Source organism: Amphiura filiformis, chromosome 17 (genome assembly GCF_039555335.1).
Source record: "Amphiura filiformis chromosome 17, Afil_fr2py, whole genome shotgun sequence".
Lineage (NCBI taxonomy): Eukaryota > Metazoa > Echinodermata > Ophiuroidea > Amphilepidida > Amphiuridae > Amphiura > Amphiura filiformis.
The window spans coordinates 18,847,444-18,874,468 of NC_092644.1; the positions used below are offsets into that span (position 1 = coordinate 18,847,444).

The 27,025-nt window shown below is 39.2% G+C and overlaps 1 protein-coding gene and 2 non-coding genes across 3 annotated transcripts in view; all 3 read left to right on the forward strand.

The window, feature by feature from the left end:
* LOC140137022 (uncharacterized) overlaps positions 1-27,025 on the forward strand; it is a 78,413-nt gene that overhangs the window by 26,035 nt on the left and 25,353 nt on the right. The window contains exon 4 of the mRNA XM_072158682.1: positions 25,358-25,534. Within this exon, the coding sequence (XP_072014783.1) occupies positions 25,358-25,534 (177 nt within the window). The remainder of the gene's footprint in view (positions 1-25,357; positions 25,535-27,025) is intronic.
* Positions 23,638-23,711, forward strand: Trnaa-cgc (transfer RNA alanine (anticodon CGC)). The gene has a single exon. It is a non-coding gene; the product is annotated as a tRNA-Ala (tRNA).
* On the forward strand, positions 23,946-24,019 carry Trnaa-cgc (transfer RNA alanine (anticodon CGC)). The gene has a single exon. It is a non-coding gene; the product is annotated as a tRNA-Ala (tRNA).

The following is a 27,025-nucleotide window of genomic DNA, read 5'->3' on the forward strand; positions in this document are numbered from 1 at the left end:
TTGAACATAAGTTCCAGAATCCAGACAGTTGCCTGATCATCAATTTATTGGTGCTCGCAGTCCCCATGGCATGGCGCAGTATTTTGTAAGCTTCGGGCAGCGTTGTCCACAAAGGTTGCCAAACAGATGAATTCTTCTTTGTCCATCCCCAATCAACCGGGTCTGGCAATTCTGGAGCTCGCAGTAACGCGTGCCCCCAGACATATCCAGCCTGATATGATGCTCTTTTGGCATGCTGGAAGAGTGCTGCTGAGGTGGATGGAATTAATTCCATTGACCTTCTCTTCTCTGTGAAAAGTTCTACGACTATTGTCAACACTATCACAGCAGCTTGTTCTGTCGTACATGACAACAACGAATCGTTCAATTGTTGCCATATACTGCTTCAACTTCTGCTCTGTAGGAGGCACTCTACTAAGTGCTGCAAAACTTTGCTTGCTTCCCATGCTGTTTCCTTCCTCTGTTTAGAAAATATGATGTCTGATCACACCCAGTAAAGGCAGGAACATCAGCAGGAACATATGTTTCTCTGGTCCCAATGTCTGGGCTATGGTATGAGCTGGTATGAGCCTGGCAGCCTGCGATGTTTACCGGTGCCAAATAATACCCACATTTCGGTGAAGTTCATTTGGGCAAATAAGGCTATGCACAAGACTATCACATCTGTGTCTTCTGTACGAACCACGACTCGCTGGTATCCAGAAGCAGCAGCATCCACTGCATGTAATAGCAGCCTAGTATCAGCTTCCTCATGTGTACACGGTGATAGGCGACTGATATTCTCTGCTTGGGAATTCAGCAAAACCGATTTGCCAAATGTAGAGATGACCTTCCCTTCTGTGTGAAATGTGATAGACTTTTGTGCCAGAAAAGCAAACCTTATTCTCATCGATTCCTAGGAAAGCCTGCCAGTTACCGGGTATCTTGGTGTTTGGTTGTACACGTCTCCTTGTTCCCTTTCCATGCTTCTTTCTTCTTGTTGCTTTAAGACTCAGTATTTGGAATGTATTCGTCCCAGGCAATATCGACTCTACTGGCTTTCATGAGCTGGGACCGAATATAGGACAAGAATATGAGCTCTGAGTACTCGCTGAAAGTTTTGGCGGCAGCAGGCTTCAGTATGTTATTAACAGCAGCACCATCAAGGAGAATAGCATCAACCTCTGAGACATGTTGTGGTGGGGTGGCATATGTATCCTTGAAACATTCAACAAGATCTGCCTTTGTACTTACCTAAATCATTAGCCTTCAACTAGCCTTCACAAAGCGGTCGTCAATAGCGGTCATCTAGCGGTCGAATGCCATGTGACCGCTATAGTTATTATAGCGGTCATATAGTAGTATAGTCTGTAGTGAAAAATTAGCCTTCCTATTCGACTACCCTTCGACTACCCTTCGTATGAGGCGAATTATGCAAATGAGCCACGCTAACTAATGGTCGACCGCTAGTGGACCAGTAAGCCGAATGCTATACTAATGGTCGACCAGTAAGCCGAATACTAGTACTGACCAGTAGTATTAGCGGTCGACCACTAGTGGACCAGTATGCTATAGGATCCCCATTCAGGTATCCTATAGCATTTTGCTATACTGGATAATTTATTTTGTAAAATAAATTATCCAGTATAGCAAAATGCTATAGGATACCTGAATGGGGATTGAGGTGTGTGTGTGTGTGTGTGTGTGTGAGGGGGGGTGTATGCATGAGGGGGGCGCTTGAGGAATACTGACGGTCAAGAACTTTTTTTCCCACCAACTGAGGACTTCCAAAAGCTGTGGACATCACTGATGCTACTGATACATGTATACCTCTTCTGGCATTACAATATGGGGCACCATGGGAGCCCGGCATGGGGGTAGTAATTGATGACCCCGGTGTCCGAAGAATCTCCCCAGAATGTCCTCAGTCACAGTTTATGTTTTCATGCAAAACAAACAGCTTGTAAACAGTAAACACAGATGAATGGGGGACATTTTCCTGGTCTAAAATTCATGAAACGGGGGCATTTAAGCACCGGATGTTCCCCGTTGTAGAGATATATATCTCCCCTTTGGCTAAAAGTGATAAAAATATGGTGTTAATTAAGATGTCCCCAGTTGTCTGGGGGGTGTAGGATATACCCGATTGTAGGTTTCAGACAAGTGTCCCCAATTTACACACACAAATGTCCCTAATTGATACACAAATGTCCATAATTGGTGATTAGGCTAGAATTGCATGTGTCCCCTTTTGACAGTTTTAGGCACATGAATTCCCAATTGACACACGTTACAAGACAGAGTGGTGGGGCATATGTGTTAACCGACAAACATAAGGACATGCACATTTCACATTTAAACTGTGGACCATTTGCAATGGGAGACCATCTTCAGTTTCAGAGGTCTGCAAACAAGCACAATTGCATGTATATGTATCATGCATTTGCGAGATACCTCTATCGTGCATTTTATACTGTCCTCAGTTGCTATAGGTAAAATTGCATTTCATACATGTAAAAATGTCCTCAGTTTGATAATTGAATGCAGTTTCAGACATCAGCGTTTGCACTGTGTCCACGTTTGGAATAACACTCAGGTGTGTGTGTATTGATCAGGGTTTCCTTATAATGCCAAATGAGGACAAACGTACACCAGATGTTTCTAAAAACAAGGATCTATACATGCCATGAGGGATTGTATGACTGAAGGGGCACATCCCCCAAATGCCACGTACCCTTCTGCATCGTACAAGCATGACTGGCAGCGCTGATGCACCCTGTACTTTCTAATTTCTAATCTTTTGACAATTTATATCATTCCAAACAATTCAAAAAATTTCCCAGATGGAGGCCTGTATGATATATACATGCATGTATATACATTCCTCCATGAAAATCTTCAGCAAGTAGCCCAATTTATTACTGGGAAAAAATTAGCTGCATATACCAGATACAGTATGTAATAATTATTTACATGCCTCAATATAATATCCTCCTTGCACTAGACCATTGCCTATTTCAAGAAACTGCCAGCATGAAAACTTACATACCAAATTTACATCAAATATATTTTAAGCTTACCTACTATACTACATTATGCATGTAGCATTTTCACTTGCACACAATTACTATATGGCTCACATAAAATATTATTAATTGTCAAGCAACATCCCAATATTGTACAACAATGCCTGCAATACAGCTAAAAACATCCAAAAACAAGAGTCCCATCATCTCTGCATTTCACACCAATTCAAAATGGCAGTTGGAAATATAGCCCCATCATGCACCAGTCCTTGACCCTGGGGTCGACCATTAAGGAATGTTAGTTGAAGGGTAATATACTTAGAAAAATTTCCTTCTTGTTGAGAATACTAAGCCACTTGGTCTGAATGGTAGTTAAAAGCTATGAATAGTAAGAGGAAGGGTAGTTAGCGGTCCTTACTATTCAAGAAAAACTTACACTAACGGTCGTACTACTATTCGAGTGTCTTGAATAGTAATGACCGCTATCAATACAGTATTATTAGAGTTCGAATGGTAGATGAATAGTTATCGAAGGGTATCTTAGCCTTCCTGTTTGGTAAGGGGGAGCGAAGCTCTCCAAAACGTGATAGTGACGGAGGATAACTCTGATTATGATGACAGAAAAACTCCTCAATATTTCCATCACGAGCTTGACAAGACACGTACAACCTGGAGAACAGGGTGCATGTCTTCTTCGGGGACGCTATCTGCAGCTTCTCATTCGACTTCACTACAGGTGCAGGGCAGCTGAACAGTGGCAACTTGTTACGTTTCAATGTGTGAAACAGAGACTTTGTTCTCTTGTTAAGGCGCTCTTCTACAGCGCAGGTATACTGTTCCTCTCCTAGCTTTTGGATGTTGCGAACTGTGGAGACTACTTCCTCTCCATCAATATCCCTGGTGTCAAGAACCAACAGATCATTGGATTGCTCTTCAAAGGGGTTACCCATCTCTTCTATGGTATGGCAGAGAGACTTCACTTGTTTGGCAAATGTGACCTGCACTGACTTCACTTGCTCATGGTGTTTGACATCAGGTCCCTTGATCTTCTTCAGCACAATACTCTCAACTGACTCTTCAAACTCACCAATGACTTGGGCAAGTTCTGGTCCTGCAACCATCCACCGCATTAGCTTTGATGTGTTTTATGTGAGTCCGATAGCTCCACCGTCACCCTTTATAACAATACTGTTATTTTGCTCACGAGCATGATCCAGAGCTATGGAAGAAAATGAACAATGGGTCTTCTTCATGACAAATTTGCCACTTTCAAATTGTTCTGCAACGGAAGGATGGACAATCTGAAGTGTCTTCATATCTCGCAGGTGTTCGGGCAACCAACGGCTATAGTGCGGGTGGTCAAGGGCGAAAAACCACGGCATAAGCCGATCAAGAGCTTCAATTTGGCTTCCCGAAGTGACCTCACAAAGCTGAAGATGACTAACTCAAATTCCAATGTGATCCACCAGTAATGGAATCGTGGGCTTTCTTGCATACGTCTGCTACATCAAATTCTTCTGGTATTTCATCTGGTGATAAACTTGCTGTATACTTTTCATATGATATACTAAAGCTGTGACCTGGTGAGCATGTCTTGTTCTTGACAAATGCGATGCTTTGAGGAAGGAGTCTGCTGTTCCTGGTGATGTTATATCAGATTCTACTAGTGCGCTTGTCCATCCACTTTCATCTATCACCAATGGCTCTAAATGCAGCCATCTCTATGTGAAGGCCTCCAAACATGATGACCATCTTGTTTTCACGGTGAGTTTCTGGTCAGTTCCACTGGATCTGCTTGGAAAGAGCAAACAATGGATGTTCACGTGCAATAACAGGAGTCTGACCAGGATTGAGAAAGTCCACATTCTGCTTGACAATTATAGCATGGCGTATCAGGAGATGTTGCCTTTTCAGCAAATAGAGGTAGAAGTGAGCTGATATCTGTAGGGTTGCCAGGATCATGATCTGTATTACTGGCATGGAAAGTTGCCCAGGAGACCATATTTTGTGTAGCGTTATCTTCAGATTCAATTACTTCTTCCACATTGCCAAGCCATCTGCTTGAGTATGTTGTAAATACAGCCTGTACCCTAAAATAGCGCCACCAACAGTTCTTCAAATTATCATGGATACCCATAAGGGCCATAAAAATTACTGTTGACATGATTTTATATTGACATCTTAATTAAATGATGTGTTATTTGTTGCTGTTTAAGTTTCATTGACTATTTTGGAATATTAACTGAAGTCAATTCATTTTATAGTGATAAATAATAGATTAGCATTTTGATATGGATGTGTGATGTGGGGTATATGGGGTATGTATGGTGGGTGTAGGGGTTGTGTATGTGCATGTGGTTTATGCATGGGCTGCATATGTGTTGGCATACAAATTAACATGCTACTTGTGCAAATTCCTGATATCTGATTTTAATGTATATTTCATGGTGAAAGTTAGTCGATATGGCGGCCATTTTGAATAATGACAGCCATTTTAAATTAGTTAATCTGTGCATTAAATTGAAAACGTGTTACATACTACATTTTCAATAAATATCTCAAACATCAGACGAGAAATGGCTACTTTACTCAATTTCATGGTGATTTTAATTTTTTTTTTGGCAATTTGGGCGCCATTTTGAAAATGGCGGCCATATTGGAAAAAATATTTTTGGCCCTCCCCCTAGAATTGTTCACCATACTGAATACTAGATCTGAGCCAAATTTCACACTTTTCACAAAACTTTAAAGATGGTTTCACCATTCTGCAGCACTATTAACCGCGAAATATGGATATCCAACTACTTCGCCTCGCATGGCTACAAAGAACCACTTACCGCGCAATATCTTTTTACAGTACCATGAACATTTATGCATTGATTTGAGCAAAATATTGGCAAAAATTACATTACTCATTGAGCGTGTTTATAGTGAATATACCGCATTTTGAGTATACCCTACACGATAATCCTTGTATATATACCGATACCCTTGCTGTTTATAGTGAGACACAGTTACCGCACAAATTATATACCAACTAACATTATCGTACATTTGCAATGACCCCGAGGTCACACGGGGAATGTGTAAATATTGTGGCGCGAGCTATAAACAGCCCATTCAACAATATGATCATGGCGGTGAACATGTAGCTTTTGTTTTGATAACTCTTGGGTGTGATAATCGTTCCGAATGTCCTGCGCGCATCCTACGCATCATGAAAAAGCTTCTACTTCCGGTAATACCGCACACAATTTATACTGGTGTGTTTATAGTGGGAATATCTCGCCACAATACCCTTCGATTTAGAAGGATATCGATATACCGTACATACATATACTGCTAGTGTTTATAGTGGGCAAGTATCCGGATAATTTCTAACCGGGTAGAAATTGTACCGCAATGTACCGCACATCTGCTCCCACTATAAACACGCTCGTTGATACTCGATAGATCGCACAATAAAGCGGCCAGTTCTACAGAATAGATCCATAGCTAACTATGGAAACATGGTAAGGACATCAAGAAAATGTTCTAAGTTATTTATTTTGCGCTCTATCGAGTATCGACGAGTACGGTAATGGATATATTCTGTAGATTTAGGTTTTGTCTGTTTGTCTGTGACTGCACAAGTGAGGCCGTCGTAGGTCCTACGGGGCTCAAACTCAGTGGGTGGGTGTAGTTCTGTCCTGGCAACAGGTGGTGGCCGCATTGCATTCTCTAAATTCAGTAAATTTTCATCGTCAACCGTGTAATTGAATGGGCTTATTTTGACATTTTAACGCTTGAAATATCACAAACAAATATGCCTATGTTGATAAATGATATAAATACAAGCTAAAACCGTTGGGGTTCGATAATGAACCCCACAAAACGAACCGACTATATTGGAAAATGCCATACGGCCGGGCAGTTTCACAAGTTGCCGGCTCAATCATGTCATCCGCCGCCTGCTGGCAAGAAGAATTTTATGTTCGTTAAGTCATCCGACCCCGGGGTCCCCTCCCAGGGGGTCATCAAATGACTAAAACTGCCATATGGGCATGAAACTAGGTCGTACGGGACTCAAACTCGGTGGGTGGGTGTAGTAGTCCTGGCAAGAAGATGTTTATGTTCGTTAAGTCATCTGACCCCGATTTTTTGAAGGTCATTTTGGGGTCATCCAAGGTCACCACGGGTCATATGAGGTCAAATTAGTAAAAACTCATATATGGGCATGAAACTTGGTGGGTACAATCAACATTTAGAGTTATAAGTTTAAGTCATTTTGTGGTCATCCAAGGTCACCCAGGAGTCATCTGACATTACTCGGTGATCGTCGATAGTGAGCCCAACAATCACTTAGTCATGAGATTATCCGTGTTCTGTAAGCTGCATATCCTACCAGCGACTCCTATACCTTGTTTAGAAGTACCTGCATGTGCAACCATGACTATTTCAATATACGCTGGCGAAGTTACGTAATAATCGGATTAACTACCATAGCAATAGGTGAAAACAATTTTTGAATATACCGCGCTGCACTAATACGTTCACTCGGTACCTCTGCATTGAACCATATCTTGCTGATAACTTGCACCTGTAAGATTAGTATATTTGAAAAGACCAGTATTGTATTCAATCTATGATTGTAGACATACACAGCTGATGAGTGTAATCTGTTTGTAGTGCAGCGCGATATGTTCAAAATTGTTTTCACCTATTGCTATGGCAATTAATCCGATTAATTACGTAACTTCGCCAGCGTATAGCCCGCCAAAGTCATGCAGGTAACTCCGAGGTCGTGCATTGAATTAGTTTGAATGAGGAATACTACGGGAACCAGCGCCTTTTGTTAGAAGTCACGCATGATTAAAGTGGATAACCTCTATTCTTGATGTCCTTTAACATTGCGGGTCTATGAGCGTGTTTATAGTGGGAGCAGATGTGCGGTACATTGCGGTACAATTTCTACCCGGTTAGAGATTATCCGGATACTTGCCACTATAAACACTAGCAGTATATGTATGTACGGTACATCGATATCCTTCTCAACCGAAGGATATTGTGGCGAGATATTCCCACTATAAACACACCAGTATAAATTGTGTGCGGTATTACTGGAAGTAGGAGCTTCTTCATGATGCGTAGGATGCGCGCAGGGCATTTGGAACAATTCTCACAGCTTCTCACACCCAATAGTTATCAAAACAAAAGCTACATGTTCACCGCTATGATCATATTGTTGAATGGGGCGTTTATAGCTCTCGCCACAACATTTACACATTCCCCGTGTGACCTCGGGGTCATTGCAAATGTACGATAATGTTAGTTGGTATATAATTTGTGCGGTAACTGTGTCCCACTATAAACAGCAAGAGTATCGGTACATATACAAGGATTATCATGTACGGTATACTCAAAATGTATATTCACTATAAACACGCTCTATGAGCGTGTTTATAGTGGGAGCAGATGTGCGGTACATTGCGGTACAATTTCTACCCGGTTAGAGATTATCCGGATACTTGCAGGGGGATGACACTCTATTCACGTGGTTTCTTTTCCAACGCTAAAAGATTACGAATTTTGGTGGTTTGTAAATGAAAAGTGTCCGCACTATCGATTGATTACGTAACTGTTATGAATAATTTATTAGTTTTTCAATGCAATCGCCTCGACCCATTGATACATATTATCTGTATTTATCAAAGTACTTGGAATAGCAATCTGGTGAGTTCACTGAACTACGCCCAAATACTGATGGAGTTTTAATGGCGCTAATCCTCTCCATACACAGATGAACAAATACAATAGGAGAAGGTCAACACATATGACCTCCTATATGACATGTTATATGAGATGTACAACAACCTGAATATCATAAAGATCAGTGTTCGTTTGTGCATATGAACTGCATATTTACAATACTAAATATTACTCGTTATATATTATGTCAAATATTGGTATTATGACAACACGGTATATACATTGTATATAAAACGACTAATAGATTCTACTATCATGGCATCAGGTCATTGGTTCATCATATCCCGTATGTTTCTTAAAATTCATTCATATTTGAGACAAATTTCTGTGCCCATTTTATAGGCGTACAGGTGGATCCGGTTTTTTGTCATTTTCATTTCTTTTGATGAAAGAATTAAGGTTTTCCACTGCACGGAGGCCACTATGTGATACTAATTTAATGCTATTTGTAAATGAATGCGGATTCCCGGTTGTTGTTTTTCCACAGTGTGACAACTGTCCACCCATCCAGACAACATCATCACATAATAAAACGTCTGTATTTTTACGATGAGTAAATATTAAACTGAACTTTGCCTTGGAACATTGTGTAAGACGGTGTAAGATTTTGTGGGCGCCCTCAACATTATTATCCTCTTTGTATCCGTAAATGACATGGCATAGACTGTGTGAATTCTATGAAGACTAGGGGCCTACTTATACATGGGGTCATATCCATGGACACAAGTAACGATAATTGACAACACGATACGCGACTGTATTTAGGGAGGCTAACCACTAATAATTAATAATGCCGGGTAGGGCCTACTCCTGGGCGACTCGTGTGGGCAAGGACGCTTAGGACGGTGACCAAATGAGTCTCAAATTTCACCGGGGAGGGGCACTCAAGTATGATAATGTAGGCCTATACGCATGTGTGGCCAACTTTTTAAACACCCCCTAAAACGAGTTTTACCCTACCAGCAAATTTAGGATCAATAGGCCTAAGCTAACTTAATACACTAAAGGAAGTTTTGGATGAGAAAACGGACATTTTGATGAGAAACGGCCAAAATGGTGAGAATTTAAATTTTCTCATTCTTTTGGATGAGAAACTTCCTGGTGTGTGTGTCAATCATTATTGTCTTATTAATATCCGGGACTTTGGTTGACCTGTGCTAGACTCCAGCACATGTTAATGACGCAAAGACAGTTGTGGTAACACCATGGTCGCAGACCTGCAAAAAAGCTCAAAAACAGATAGTAATGAAACCAGTTTTTATTTTCCTTGCTCTAGCGAGTTCACAGAGAAGGTGTTTCTAGTACAATGCAGCGTCGGACTCTAGCTGAGAGCGTAGCCTGAGTCCAAACGGACTCCAAGAAGGGCTCTCCATACACAAATGAACAAACACAAAGGAAAGTAGTCTCCTCCGTGACCAGCTTGATTTCGATGGAGCGAAACCAAATTGGCTGCAGAGGAGACGGGTAATTTTGCCATGCAAATGAGGTGAGTGCCCTCTCAAGAATAACTACTCTCTGAGCGTGTTTATAGTGGGAGCAGATGTGCGGTACATTGCGGTACAATTTCTACCCGGTTAGAGATTATCCGGATACTTGCCCACTATAAACACTATCAGTATATGTATATACGGTACATCGATATCCTTCTAAACCGAAGGATATTGTGGCGAGATATTCCCACTATAAACACACCAGTATAAATTGTGTGCGGTATTACCGGAAGTGGGAGCTTCTTCATGATGCGTAGGATGCGCGCAGGACATTCAGAACGATTCTCACCCCAAGAGTTATCAAAACAGAAGCTACATGTTCACCGCCATGATCATATTGTTGAATGGGCTCTTTATAGCTCGCGCCACAATATTTACACATTCCCCGTGTGACCTCGGGGTCATTGCAAATGTACGACAATGTTAGTTGGTATATAATCTGTGCGGTAACTGTGTCTCACTATAAACAGCAAGGGTATCGGTATATATACAAGGATTATTGTATACGGTATACTCAATATGCGGTATATTCACTATAAACACGCTCTCTGATACTTGCCCACTATAAACACTAGCAGTATATGCATGTACGGTACATCGATATCCTTCTAAACCGAAGGATATTGTGGCGAGATATTCCCACTATAAACACACCAGTATAAATTGTGTGCGGTATTACCGGAAGTGGGAGCTTCTTCATGATGCGTAGGATGCGCGCAGGACATTCGGAACGATTCTCACCCCAAGAGTTATCAAAACAGAAGCTACATGTTCACCGCCATGATCATATTGTTGAATGGGCTCTTTATAGCTCGCGCCACAATATTTACACATTCCCCGTGTGACCTCGGGGTCATTGCAAATGTACGATAATATTAGTTGGTATATAATTTGTGCGGTAACTGTGTCTCACTATAAACAGCAAGGGTATCGGTATATATACATGGATTATCGTATACGGTATACTCAATATGCGGTATATTCACTATAAACACGCTCAATGAGCGTGTTTATAGTGGGAGCAGATGTGCGGTACATTGCGGTACAATTTCTACCCGGTTAGAGATTATCCGGATACTTGCCAGGGGGGTGACACTAAATTCACGGCTTTTGTTTAGCCACGCAAACCTATGGCAAATTTTGTTGGCTTGCTCTCAACAAAGTGAGGCAAGGTATCGATCGGTTATGAATAATTCACATCAACTCTTACTCAGCCCATGTGATTGAGGTCACCACATAATGGTGTCGTAAGTTTAGCGAATCGAACCTGTTGAAGATAGTAAAAAGCGCCCCCAAGCAAGGTTAGAACGGGCGGAAGTGGGTCAACTACTATGATCCCATCAGGCCACAGTGATTTGTTTCTGCAAGAAAGTCTTTTAATTTGATAAGGGAATGTCTTGTTGTTAGAGTAATGTCGAAATTAAGACTAACTATCGATAATACAAAGGAAATATACGACAAGCATAAGATATGAAATACAGTGAGTACTTGAAGTCAAAAATCATTTGACACTTCACGTGATAACGCGCGTGACCTTCCAAAATGGCGCCCGCGGCAATAGTATTTGCCATGTGCTTCCTCCCTGTGGAAAAGTATCCCGAAAAATATCAATCTGCACTAATACACTTATTGTCGTAGCCTGCCAGTTCGGAATTATTGTTGAAAAGTAGAATATAGCACCGTAATTTTGACATTTAATTGTATACCGCCACTAATAATCCAAAAATCCGATCTTTATTCATCACGTCTATTGGCTCATTTTCTTACATTGAACTATTATAGGCACTTCAACAACGATCAGGGGGATGACACTCTTATTCACATTTTCATTTTACAACGCAAACCTATATCGAATCCCGGTGGTTTGCGAATAATGAAATGTCCGCATCCCAGATCAATTAAACCCTGGTATGAATTATTTATTAGCTTTCGCCACGATCCGTTTTGCAATAACATAAAAGCACTTCAAATAACAGCCCGTTGAGTTCAATGAACTACGCCCTGAAGCCGATAGTGCCCCGTAAAGAAGCTCTAGCTCCCATTGACCTCTATACAGGTCAGTGAGCTCTCCATACACAAATGAACAAGTACAATAGGACAAGGCCAGCACCTATGACCTGCTTAGTGACATGTTATTTTGAAGTCTTCTAAAGCTTAATATCTTGAAGATTAGTATTCGTTTGTACATATGGACTGCGCATTTATGATGCAAAATATTAGTTCTTATATAAAATTACAAACTAGATATATTGCATCCTCAGAAGGCTGCGAAGTCTAGCCGTGACCTTGAAGTGACCTTCTATGACCTTCAAAAGATTTGGAACACAATTGCCTTTTCATAAAAAATGTTGGCATTACGTTTGATAACAATCTACCTAATAAAATAATTTGACCTTTGTTGACCTCTGATGACCTTGAAATGACCTCCATTTTGTTTTAAATCATATCAATACTACATATTCTAATTTAGATTTAAATTGGACGAATTTTGGAATTTGACCCATTTTGACCTTTGGTTGACCTCTGGTGACCTTGAAATGACCTCCATCATATTTTGAATCCTACTGTGATTACATATACTAATTTTCATTTGAATTGGGCAAATTTCAAAATTTTACCCCTTTTGACCCCAAAACAGACCCCTCCCCATGTTCAAGCCAAATCTGATTATAACCCTACATGCACCCAATGCTATAGTCATTTTGGCATTATTCTGATGATCACAGCACTTAATATGCAGGAAAAAGTGAACTTTAAGGTGATTTTCAGTAATCAACCCTATTTTACCCCTTTATGACCTTGAACTCAAAATCCGTGTTTACCCTATAGACACCAGCTAATGTCAGTGCATATGTGTCAATCTCATCTCTGTACTATGTAATCTGTAGGAAAGGAAGCATTTTGAAAGTATTTGGTTATGTGCAGAAAAATCCCTTAATGACCTTTGACCCCAAATCTGTGTTTACCCCATAGACTCCAACTATGACCAAGTTTCATTGCGCTACCATGTAATCTGTAAAAGAAGAAGCATTTTTGGTAAAATTCGCATTTTTAGCCAAAATTACTCATGCGTGACATTTGACCCCAAATGGGTCATGTCAAATGTAAAGGCTGGGGTAGTGGAGCCTTTGCCCAAGTTTGGTTAGAATCGGTCAAATAATTAGGGAGCTAGAGCCAATTATGTCAAATGTTGACAGAAAGAAAGAAAGAAGCAGAAACCGCTGGGATGGAAGAGTCCAGCCGTTGCTCGGCTGGACTAAATAGAGAGATTGCGGAGAGACGTTTACTGCAAACGCCATACGGGTTACGGATTTCTGCATTTTGCGGTAGAACGTCATAGTCCCGTTCACATCCAAACTAGCCTCCTACACAGCCAGTTTGTGTCGGTCCTAACGCTCGTCGTTCCTAGTATGTTCGTGATAGCCGCATAGAGTCTGAACCAAGACTACGTGTAAACGCAATTGCAATCATGATGGCGCTATGCTGAGACAAATAATCTAAAGGTAATAGGAAGCACCCATTGATTCACCTTGGGTGCATCGAACCAGAGAAGATTATCTTCTTTCATCGAACTACTTTCCTCGGTATTGATATGCAAATACGACTGGCTGTATCTATAATGTTCTAAGCATTCAGTCCAGATTAGCAATATTTGAGTTTTGCGGGCTATTGGAAAATGAGTATAGGCCTATGTCACACGTGTATGCTCTTTGTCTAAATAATCTAAACAGAGTTTGGTGTTGAATGCCTAGGAAGTCTTGGTGTATATTATTCGAATAAACTCCATTATCATATAAATAATACCCTGTTTACTTTCTAAAGCAAAATGAAAATAGATAATCTGATATGCCTAGTTCGATTACTACCCAGCAAACACAAATATATTACAGAAAACGTTAAATGTCGGGTTAAAGGTTATGTGAGGGTTAAGGGCATTAAAGGTTTTAATAACATTCAAAAAACCTTTTGTTCAAAACTTGCTGATAAACGTTCTAACACAATAGACACTTAAATATGTTTGCCAAATGATATTTTACAATACCATTTCGAATTTTGGCTTAAAATGTTGTTGTATTATTTTTTCAGTATTACACGAGTTTTCATGAGTTTTATATAAACATACATCGATATGTTATCAAAATGTTTTAACTAAAACCAAAAACACATGCATTATCATGTTTTAAAAACATTTTGAGTTTGCTGAATAGTATCCATAACCAAAACACTTTGACAGCTGTTTAATGCACAACGAAAAAGCAAGGCGAAAAATAGCGTTGCACGAACTTCTGTTCCCCGTCCCAAACAGACAATTATACCGCATTTATGCCGTAACACGACACAATCTTGCCTAAAACGCCTCTTCGCAAGCTGATTTTTGGACGGCATTTTCCACACACAAATGAATAGGCAATCTTCCCGTTCGAATTCGCGTCGAAAGAAATCGAAATTTGTTCACTTCTTCTTGTCTATACGAGATCAAATTTTAACCCCAAAATGGATTTTATTACATGTCGGACTCTACTTGTTCTATTAGGATACTTTGATTCGCTTCATAACAAGATAAACATAACATTTTTCTGCATTTTATAATGCGTTTTTTTGTCATTTTGGAACGTCATTTTTTGCTACCAACCGCAACGTAATCGCCTTACGGTAATTCCACGATTGACCAATTCACAATAGATTTCACCCTCTAGAGGGCATAATAACCGATTTTCGACTAATGTAGCTTGCCGTTGGCGTTCCCGTGTCACGTTTCACGTAAATTTCGCAATCTCTCTAATATTGGTATTATGACACACGGTATAGGTGATATAAAACGACTAATAAAATCATGTCATCATGGCGTCATGTCAAAGGTTCATTATATCCCGTATGTTTGTCTAAATTAATTAATATTTTCAGAACAATTTCTACACCCATTTAATATGTACTCAGGTGGAACCCGACTTTTTTTAATTTTCATTTCTTTTCAGGTTTTTCCATTGCGCGCGCTGCCGGGCAATACAAATTTAATGCTAACATTGAATAAACGCGGAATTAAGAATATGCGTTTCTAGTATATACAGCGTCTGACTCTACCTGAGGACCTAGCCTGAGTCCCATGGGCTCCAAGAATGGCTCTCCATACACAAATGAACAAATACAATGAAGGGTCGCCATTGCTCTCCATACACAAATGAACAAATACAATGGAGAGTCCGACTGCCATGCAAATGAGCCAAGTGTCCTCTCAAGGTATGCTGTCTGTGCAACGATGATAACCAGCGTACACCACAAGACCCCAGAAAAAAAATCATAGGCTCACGTCAAGCCGTCTGTACACCTGTCTTCAATCATATAATAGGTTGATACAATGCCGTTCATACCGCTCTTTTCAAAGAGACTACTCTTACAGGTGCAAGTGATTAGCATTTCTTTGACATTTATGGTTCAATGCATCGGTAGGTCCTACCGCATGAACGTGAGTGCGGGCGATTATAGTCAAAATTGTATTCATCTATTGTTATGGTAGTTAATCCGATTTAAGTATGTCACTTCGCCAGCGTACGTATAAACGTATTAGGGAGTAGCCTACATTAAAGAATAAGGGTCGGTTCATAGTGAATATTCGAAGGCGAATATTCGGCTTCGAATACTTTTTGTGACGTCAAAATATATACGGCAACGAATAAAATATGATGACACGCCGAGTTGAATCGGATTAAATATCGCGCAACTGATAACGAGATACTATTGATTTATATGAAAGGCTCGAGGTCACCTGAATATCGTTCGACGAACGATGATTTCAAAAATCCCCAATGAAAATTAAGGAATCTGGAATGAGCGTTTTGAGCGTTTCGACAGTATTTTTGTGGGACATGAGAGCACATCAGACATATCGAATTACTTTATGAATACGAAGAATGTCTTTCTGATATCAAATAATTTTCATTTTTTGAAATTCACGATATAATACAAATTTTATGACAAATTATTAAAAGTTGATATTTTTCACATATTGATATATAACAGTCCTCGAAGTAAATATTATAATTCTAATGATATTTTCTAAAGTGTATGTAGCTGGGAGGAAAAGCCGACGATCAATTGAAAGTTTAACATATGTTTCAATGTATAGGGGTCCTTCCACCTCGTTTTCCCGCTACGAGGCCGTGAACAGCGCCCTCACTGTTTTTGACATGCTCTCAAGACTGCAAACCCGATTCTGCCATTTTTTAATTCGCGGACCTATTTTCTCAATAATTACAAAAATGCGACTTTTTTGGTGACTCAAATTTATGTATAGGCTTTCCACTTTTATTTAAGCTATAATTCGCCACTCTTTCGAGATAGGCGAGGTCTGCTTGTTTCTGTTGACAAGGGGCAGTCTTCAGCAAACGGCTCTTTTCAGAGCCACCAAAACTTACAAAATCAGCAGATAGGCGAGATCTGCTTGTTTCTGTCGACAAGGGGCAGTCTTCAGCAAACGGCTCTTTTCAGAGCCACCAAAACTTACCAAATCAGCAGATAGGCGAGATCTGCTTGTTTCTGTAGACAAGGACAGTCTTCAGCAAACGGCTCTTTTCAGAGCCACCTAAACCCTTTATATTAGCAGATAGGCGAGATCTGCTTGTTCTCTGTTGACAAGGGGCAGTCTTCAGTGAACGACTCTTTTCAGAGTCATCAGTAGACAAGGGGCGGTCTACATGTCTCAATCTTAGGTACTTTGTCCTGAAGAAGTCAGAGCTACTCCTGACGAAAGCTTGACAGTTCTAAACTTGTCCGACGGCGAACCCGCAAAAAACCCACTATTTGTTATGAATTCCCGTCGTAAAAGCCTATCCCACAATATGATATTTAGGCTTACAAACATAACCTAAATGTACAAGTGAATGTTTCCATATTAACGTAGCTCTATTTAAATCGACTGATGCAGAAAAAAAGTCTAACTCCAAATTCAGATTTATGCCTCCACCCTGGTTTTACATAAATAATGTTTGGCCCCAGTTCTATGTCCCCATATGCATCTGCCCCTGGTAGAGGATGTGGGAGGGTCTGTGGGTGGTAAATCATTGGTTATTGATATAAAAATGCGTTTGCCATGGAGGTTCAACCATTTTTGTCATCTTTTCCGCACTAGCGGAATTCTTGACGTTTTTTGGCACCTATAAACGATGTTATTTTGGCCGGAATAGAGATGTAATGCGTTGTTATCAGTCAAATTCATAATTATAATTAATAATTAAGAGGGTAAAATAAGTAGAATGTAGGAATGAATATATAGCACTTTGCAATGAATATCTTCATAAACTATGCAGAACAACCAAAACCACGAGCGTTGGTACCCTATCATTGCGTGTTCTTTTAAAATAAATTCTTGTTTATTTCTATAATTTGTGAATCAGGCATTAAAACACACTTAAGCCCTAGCAATGTAGGCCTACACAAGTTCGGAACGAGACTTTTTATCTTTTGACGCGTATTTCGGTCAAATGCCAAAATTGATTGCTCAATGAATCATGAAATGAGAGCAATACTACTTTGATGATACCGATCTCAAGTGGATATCAGCCAATGAAAAAAATATTCACCGGAAATATATTTGTGGGAGTTGAATTTTGTTGAACTCGACAGTTATATATTTGGTGGGTCACCGTGGGTGGTCTCATATATAACACTTGTGAGGGCTGTCATATTTGTCGTCGCTCCAATCATATCTTATGATATTTATATATTTATATATTTATTTATTTATTTATTTATTTATTTATTTATTTATTTATGTATTTATGTATTTATGTATTTATGTATTTATGTATTTATTATTTATTTATTTATTTATTTATTTATTTATTTATTTATTTATATATTTATTTAATTATTTATGTATATATTGACTTATTTATTATTTATTTATTTATTTATTTATTTATTTATTTATTTATCTATTGACTCATTCATTTCTTGATTTGCGTTGCAGTTGAAACCTACAAGAAGGTATGGGTCAACCTCCGCGCCTGTTACAGGCAGTCGTAAATGCCCCGAAAAGCAAATCTTTTTGACTCCTATTCAGGTCAGGGGCGTAACCAGACCCCTGACCTTCCGGGGGGCAAGATTGAAAACATTCGCAATTTCTGATCAAAAGTTTTAGTATAAAGCTCGCTTGCCACGAAGCGTTAAACGGGTGGAGTTCAGTGGCGTAGCCAGTGGGGGGGCAGGGGTGCCGGTGCCCCCTACATGTAAGGCCGTCGGTAGACGGAAGGTGTTGTTGAAAAAATTAATTTTCACCCAGGGTGACAGGAAAAAGGGGAGAATTGTAAAGAAAATGATGAAAAATTGTGAACATGATGCAGTCATGTCTACAGTAGAATTCATCTCGACCTTTGCAGGACTTAAACCCCATTAAAAGCTATTAAACCAAGATAACACTCATTGAAGCAGCTCAACTGATTAAATCAGATCTTCTCTGGTTGTGCACAAGTGTCTGTTTTCAATGTGCGACATCGCAATAAAGCTGATATTATAGTTTCAGTTGGGTAACCGATTATAAAGGAAACGAAAGGAAACAATGGTATGTGTAGCTTTGTTCACGAAATGAGACAAAGACCTGCTTTTTGTTAACCAGCATTCTTCAAAATGAGCAACATAATGATTGTTGCCTTAACACGGTTTGGTAATAATTTCTTCATATTTTTGGTGTTATCTGTCGTTTACATATCCTTCCTAAAACACAAAAGTGCGACCCTCTCCAAACATCTAAATTAGCTAAAAATTTAGGACATGTTACAAAACTATATTTTCTAGAACCTATTTAGAATAGTTAAAATGTAGCTTGTACCGTTTTTTGTGGCATCCTTCAGAAGTGAGCGGTCCGATACCAATATTTTCGGTCAAATCTCCATTCAATTAACACGGGGAGTTGGCTAGCTATGCCTTGCCCTCAATCATATTTTACAAAAGTGCGACTATTTCTGAACATCTAACCTAGCTGTAATTTTAGGTCATGTTAGAGAAATATATTTGCTAGAAGTTTGGAGAATAGCTAAAATATTGGCTGGTTATTTTTCACACAGTGATGTTAACTAGGCAAGTGCCCATTCTTCCAACGTACATCATTTTTAGAGCACTGTGTATTGTGTATAGGAAAACGGACAGTAACTGCAGTATGATTAAACGCCTATTATCTTTTTTTTTTTTTTTTTGCTCTTCACTTTTTCAAACCATGCAAAAATTTTGGGGTCAACAAATCACAACTTTATTAAAATATTTCCGTCGGTACATTTACAAGTTGTGCCCCCTCGGTTACAAAATCCTGGCTATGCCACTGGTGGAGTCGGTGGGGTCCAGGGGTCCAGGGGCAAAGCCCAGGCGGGGGTCAAGGGGGCTGAGCGCCATGAAGCTCCTCGTTTTTGGCATATTAGAAAATATCAGTGTTTCAGAGTACAAATTTCACAATGAAAGTAGTAGGCCTATAGATCTTCTTCTCTCTTTCTTTCCCTTTTCTCTTCTCCCTTGAGTCCCTTCCCCTTTTCTCTTCTCCCTTCCCCTTTTCTTCCCTCTTTTTCTTTTCTTCTTTCCCTTTCTCTTCCCTCTGTTTTCTTCTCTCTTTCCCCCTTCCCAATTTTTGACTCTTCTTCCAGGTTTTTGTGTCCGGGGGAAGCTTGCACCCCGGCCCCCACTGGTTACGCCACTGCTCCTATTTAGACCCATTTATACAGACCATTTACCTATTATGATTTTATTAACTTCGTTAAAGAAATTCTCTAAATTTTGCTTACCTTGGTCAACGGGCAATACTTGTTAACAGTCGGGCAACGCTGTGAATTGTAGATATATATCTTTCTCCGGTTCATAGTTTTATATTCGAAGCCGCATATATTTTGACGCCCAAAACGTATTCGAAGCCGAATATTCGCCTTCGAATATTCACTTTGAACCGGCCTTAACAATTTCAAATTTTGTGATTGGCAATAGGCCCCTATACCGGTAGGCCTACATTAAAAAGTATGCATGGGTGACACCCAGGAGCGATTATAGTATTTGTTTCCTAGCTACATCATATTTTGATTGTTTCCGTTTGCCATAATTTAACACGGAACAAAAGCAAAACTCGCTGAAAAATAACATTTGCTGAAAAGTCAACTAAGTTTAGGGAGTGTTCAGAAATACTTTGGTGGGGGACAATATATTTTTTCGTGTTACAAATTTTCAACCCCTATCCCTCTTCGTGAACCCAAAACTTTGTTGACCCCCGGTCTCACAAGTTAATGGACCTACAACTGTCTATGACCCCCACCCTCATATTAAGTACAAAACTATTTTGTCTCCCCCCCGACCTGTACCATTGTACATCAAACGATAGAGGAAATAATATTGGAACACAATTGCCTTTTCGTAAAAAATGTTGGCATTACGTTTGATAACAATCTACCTAATAAAATAATTTGACCTTTGTTGACCTCTGATGACCTTGAAATGACCTCCATTTTGTTTTAAATCATATCAATATTACATATTCTAATGTAGATTTAAATTGGACGAATTTTGGAATTTGACCCATTTTGACCTTTGGTTGACCTCTGGTGACCTTGAAATGACCTCTATCATATTTTGAATCCTACCGTGATTACATATACTAATTTTCATTTGAATTGGGCAAATTTTAAAATTTTACCCCTTTTGACCCCAAAACAGACCCCTCCCCATGTTCAAGCCAAATCTGATTATAACCCTATATGCACCCAATGCTATAGGCATTTTGGCACTATTCTGATGATCACAGCACTTAATATGCAGGAAAAAGTTTAAGGTGATTTTCAGTAATCAACCCTATTTTACCCCTTCATGACCTTGAACTCAAAATCCGTTTTTACCTTATAGACACCAGCTAATGTCAGTGCATATGTGTCAATCTCATATCTTTACTATGTAATCTGTAGGAAAGGAAGCATTGTGAAAGTATTTGGAAATGTGCAGAAAAAATCCCCTTAATGACCTTTGACCCCAAATCTGTGTTTACCCCATAGACCCCAACTAAAGTTGATGCCGATGACTAAGTCTCATTGCGCTACCATGTAATCTGTAAAAGAAGAAGCATTTTTGGTAAAAATCACGGTTTTAGCCAAAATTACTCATGCGTGACAATTGACCCCAAATGGGTCATGTCAAATGTAAAAGCTGGGGCAGTGGAGCTGTTGCCCAAGTTTGGTTAAAATCAGTCAAATAATTAGGGAGCTAGAGCCAATTATCTCAAATGTTGACAGAAAGAAAGAAGAAGAAGAACTAGATATATTGCATCCTCAGAAGGCTGCGAAGTTCAGCCGTGACCTTGAAGTGACCTTCTATGACCTTGAAAAGATTTGGAACACAATTGCCTTTTCATAAAAAATGTTGGCATTACGTTTGATAACAATCTACCTAATAAAATAATTTGACCTTTGTTGACCTTGAAATGACCTCCATTTTGTTTTAAATCATATCAATACTATATATTCTAACTTAGATTTAAATTGGACGAATTTTGGAATTTGGCCCATTTTGACCTTTGGTTGACCTTTGGTGACCTTGGAAAAGTGTTTACCCTATAGACACCAGCTAATGTCAGTGCATATGTGTCAATCTCATCTCTGTACTATGTAATCTGTAGGAAAGGAAGCATTTTGAAAGTATTTGGTTATGTGCAGAAAAAATCCTCTTAATGACCTTTGACCCCAAATCTGTGTTTACCCCATAGACTCCAACTATAGTCGATGCCGATGACCAAGTTTCATTGCGCTACCATCCCAGCAAACACAAAACGTTTTCGACATCATTCGCAAAAGGTTATAAAAGGTTGTCAGAAAACGTTTAAATGTCGGGTTATATAAAGGGTATAAAAACGTTTTAATAACATTCTAAAAACATTCTTGAAAACTTGATACAAAACATTCTAAACAGAATGTTATTTTGGGGTTGAAAAAATATTTTGCGAAAAATATTTGCCCAAAATATTTTCAATAACGTTTTAAAAACGTTTTCATGACCTTTATATAATCCGACATTTAAATGTTATTAAAAGGTTTTGTAAATAACATTTTAAGAACATTTCTGTGTTTGCTGGGTTCAAATATTTTTACATAATGTTATTTAAGTATTGACACAATATTTGGCAAAAATGTTTGCAAAAATAGTTTACAATAACATGTTTTGAAAACATTTAAAAATATTGTTGTAGTGTGTTTTCATACAAAACGTTTTAAAACGTTATCATGACCTTTATATAACCCGACATTTTAATGTTATTAAAACGTTTTTACCTAAACCAAAAGCCAAAATATAACTTATTTAAAACGTTTTAAAAACGTTTTTGTGTTTGCTGGGATGTAATCTGTAAAAGAAGAAGCATTTTTGGTAACATTCGCATTTCTAGCCAAAATTACTCATGCGTGACATTTGACCCCAAATGGGTCATGTCAAATGTAAAAGCTGGGGTAGTGGAGCCTTTGCCCAAGTTTGGTTAGAATCGGTCAAATAATTAGGAGCTAGAGCCAATTATGTCAAATGTTGACAGAAAGAAAGAAAGAAAGAAAGAAGCAGAAACCGCTGGGGTGCAAGAGTCCAGCCGTTGCTCGGCTGGACTAAGAAGAAGAAGAAACCGCTGAAAAACAGGAGTCCAGCCGCCGCTCGGCTGGACTAACTAGATATATTGCATCCTCAGAAGGCTGCGAAGTCCAGCCGTGACTTTGAAGTGACCTCTTATGACCTTGAAAAGATTTGGAACACAAAAAAATGTTGGCATTACGTTTGAGACAATCTACCTAATAAAATAATTTGACCTTTGTTGACCTCTGATGACCTCCATTTTGTTTTAAATCATATCAATATTACATATTCTATTTTAGATTTAAATTGGACACATTTTGGAATTTGACCCATTTTGACCTTTGGTTGACCTCTGGTGACCTTGAAATGACCTCCATCATATTTTGAATCATACCGTGATTACATATACTAATTTTCATTTGAATTGGGCAAATTTCAAAATTTTACCCCTTTGACCCCAAAGCAGACCCCCATGTTCAAGCCATATCTGATTATAACCATATATGTACCCAATGCTATAGTCATTTTGGCATTATTCTGATGACCACAGGACTTGCCACTTGAAATTCGAACCCATAAGCGGTCACTTAAACTTATCTCCTCCCCGCAAATAGCCCATAGTAGCTAGAGCCGTAAATGCGAGAAATAAATTGCCATCCTCCCTGTGAGGAAATATAAACAGTAGCATGATCGACGGGAATTATATAAATAAACATTAATTTTCATCAGGTTCGCCGTTCGCCGTCGCTACTATGGGCTATTTGCGGGGAGGAGATAAGTTTAAGTGACCGCTTATGGGTTCGAATTTCAACCAGCCTAATCATGAAGCTCCCGTGGCCAAGTGGTTAAGGCATAGGTCTCGCAAACCTGAGGTCCTGGGTTCGATTCCCAGGCGGGATCACTTTTTCTCCTTGTCTCCTTTATTATTTGCGACGGCGAACCTGATGAAAATTAATGTTTATTTATATAATTCCCGTCGATCATGCCACTGTTTTTCCGTGTTATATTTCCTCACAGGGAGGATGGCAATTTATTTCTCGCATTTACGGCTCTAGCTACTATGGGCTATTTGCGGGGAGGAGATAAGTTTAAGTGACCGCTTATGGGTTCGAATTTCAACCAGCCTAATCATGAAGCTCCCGTGGCCAAGTGGTTAAGGCATAGGTCTCGCAAACCTGAGGTCCTGGGTTCGATTCCCAGGCGGGATCACTTTTTTCTCCTTGTCTCCTTTATTATTTGCGACGGCGAACCTGATGAAAATTAATGTTTATTTATATAATTCCCGTCGATCATGCCACTGTTTTTCCGTGTTGTATTTGGTTATCTGCAGAAAAAATCCCCTTAATGACCTTTGACCCCAAATATGTGTTTACCCCATAGACCACAAATATAGTCCATGCCGATGACTAAGTCTCATTGCGCTATCATGTGATCTGTAAAAGAAGAAGCATTTTTGGTAAAAATCGCATTTTTAGCCAAAATTACTCATGCGTGACATTTGACCCCAAACGGGTCATGTCAAATGTAAAGGCTGGGGTAGTGGAGCCTTTGCCCAAGTTTGGTTAAAATCGGTTAAATAATTAGGGAGCTACAGCCAATTATGTCAAGGTTGACAGAAGAAAGAAAGACTAGATATATTGCATCCTTAAAAGGCTGCGAAGTCTAGCCGCGACCTTGAAATGACGTCTGGTGACCTTGAAATGACCTTCACCACGTTTTGCATCATATCCACATGACATATACTAATTTTCATTCAAATTAAACAAACTTTGCAATTTGACCACTTTTGACCTTTGGTTGACCTCTGGTGACCTTGAAATGACATCAATTATATTTTGAATCATATCAAAATCACATATACTAATTTTCATTTAAATTGAACAAACTTTAAAATTAGACCCCTTTTGACCTTTGGTTGACCTCTAGTGACCTTGAAATGACCTCCACAATATTTTGAATCATATCAAGATCACATATACTAATTTTCATTTAAATTGGACAAACTTAAGTATTTTACCCCTTTTGACCCCAAAACAGACCCCTCCTCCATGTTTAAGCCAAATCTGATTACAATCGTATATGAACATAATGCTAGAGCCCTTTTGGCATTATTCTTATGATCACAGCACTTAATATGCAGAAAATATTGAATTTTAAAGTGATTTTCAGTAATCAACCATTTTTGCCCTCTGTATGACCTTGAACTCAAAATCTGTGACGACCCCCAAGACACCAGCTAATGTCAATGAATATGTGTCAGTCGCATCTCCGTACCATATAATCTGTAGGAAAAGAAGCATTTTGAAGGTATTTCGTTATGTACCGGAAATACCCCCTTAATGACCTTTGACCCCAAATATGTGAGGACTCCATAAGCCCCGGCTATAGCCAAGGTCAATGTATAAATCTCATTAGAAGAAGAAGAAGAAGAAGAAACTGCCCAAAAACAAAAGTCCAGCCGCCGCTCGGCTGGACTAAGAAGAAGAAGAAGAAACCGACCAAAAACAAAAGTCCAATTAAGCATTTTCTTTAAACTGTAATTCATAGATGCCGATGGAGACACGGTTGAGGATTCAACGGATAACTGCCTTCTGTTGTCAAACCCCACTCAAATGGACACAGATGGCGATGGTGTAGGCGACGCTTGTGACAACTGCGTTGCGACTTCAAACGCAGCGCAGACCGACACGGACGGCGACGGTAGTGGCGACAAATGTGACACAGGTAAATTAATACATAAAGAAATGAATAGATAATTACATGAATAAATGAACATTCAATAATTAATAAACAATCCATGCATTTATAAACAAGTAAATAGGCAACTAAATTGCATGAAATAAGTCAAGACCGCTGAAAACAAGCTCGACTGGACGAAGAATTTGACAGATAGGATACGCAGTGGGTCGATGGCAAGCTGTATAAGAAAGCCAGAAAACATGGAAAAGAAAGAAAGAAAACCAAACTCAAGAAAAAACCTCAACTAGATATATTGCATCCTCAGAAGACTGCGAAGTCCAGCCGTGACCTTTAAGTGACCTCTTATGACCTTGAAAAGATTTGGAACACAATTGCCTTTTCGTGAAAAATGTTGGCATTACGTTTGATAACAATCTATCTAATAAAATAATTTGACCTTTGTTGACCTCTGGTGACCTTGAAATGACCTCCATTTTGTTTGAAATCATATCAATATTACATATTCTAATTTAGATTTAAATTGGACGAATTTTGAAATTTGACCCATTTTGACCTTTGGTTGACCTCTGGCGACCTTGAAATGACCTCCATCATATTTTGAATCCTACCGTGATTACATATACTAATTTTCAATTGAATTGGGCAAATTTCAAAATTTTACCCCTTTTGACCCCAAAACAGACCCCTCCCCATGTTCAAGCCAAATCTGATTATAACCCTATATGCACCCAATGCTATAGTCATTTTGACATTATTCTGATGATCACAGCACTTAATATGCAGGAAAAAGTGAACTTTAAGGTGATTTTTAGTAATCAACCCTATTTTACCCCTTCATGACCTTGAACTCAAAATCCGTGTTTACCCTATAGACACCAGCTAATGTCAGTGCATATGTGTTAATCTCATCTCTGTACTATGTAATCTGTACGAAAGGAAGCATTTTGAAAGTATTCGGTTATGTGCAGAAAAAATCCCCTTAATTTGACCCCAAATCTGTGTTTACCCCATAGACCCCAACTATAGTCCATGCCGATGACCAAGTCTCATTGCGCTCGCATTTTTAGCCAAAATTACTCATGCGTGACATTTGACCCCAAATGGGTCATGTCAAATGTAAAAGCTGGGGTAGTGGGTCAGATAATTAGGGAGCTAGAGCCAATTATGTCAAATAATTGACAGAAAGAAAGAAAGAAGAAGACGAAGAAGCAGAAACTGCCCAAAAACAAAAGTCCAGCCGCCGCTCGGCTGGACTAATGAACGTGAAAAGTGCGCATTATCAACCAAAGTCACAACAACCGGTTCAAAATTTGTTTGTTCGCAAAGATTTATCGCTATGAATTTCCAGCTATGCTACCAAATCACGCTGATGGCGACAATATGACTGTCCTCAAAATGGAATTTGTTGAGTCCTCTTCCTTTGTAATGAAGAAGGTCTTGTGTCACAACCTGGGGTACCTTTGTGTTACATAGTAAAAAAAATGAAATGGTTCAAACATTTTACCTACACGTCTC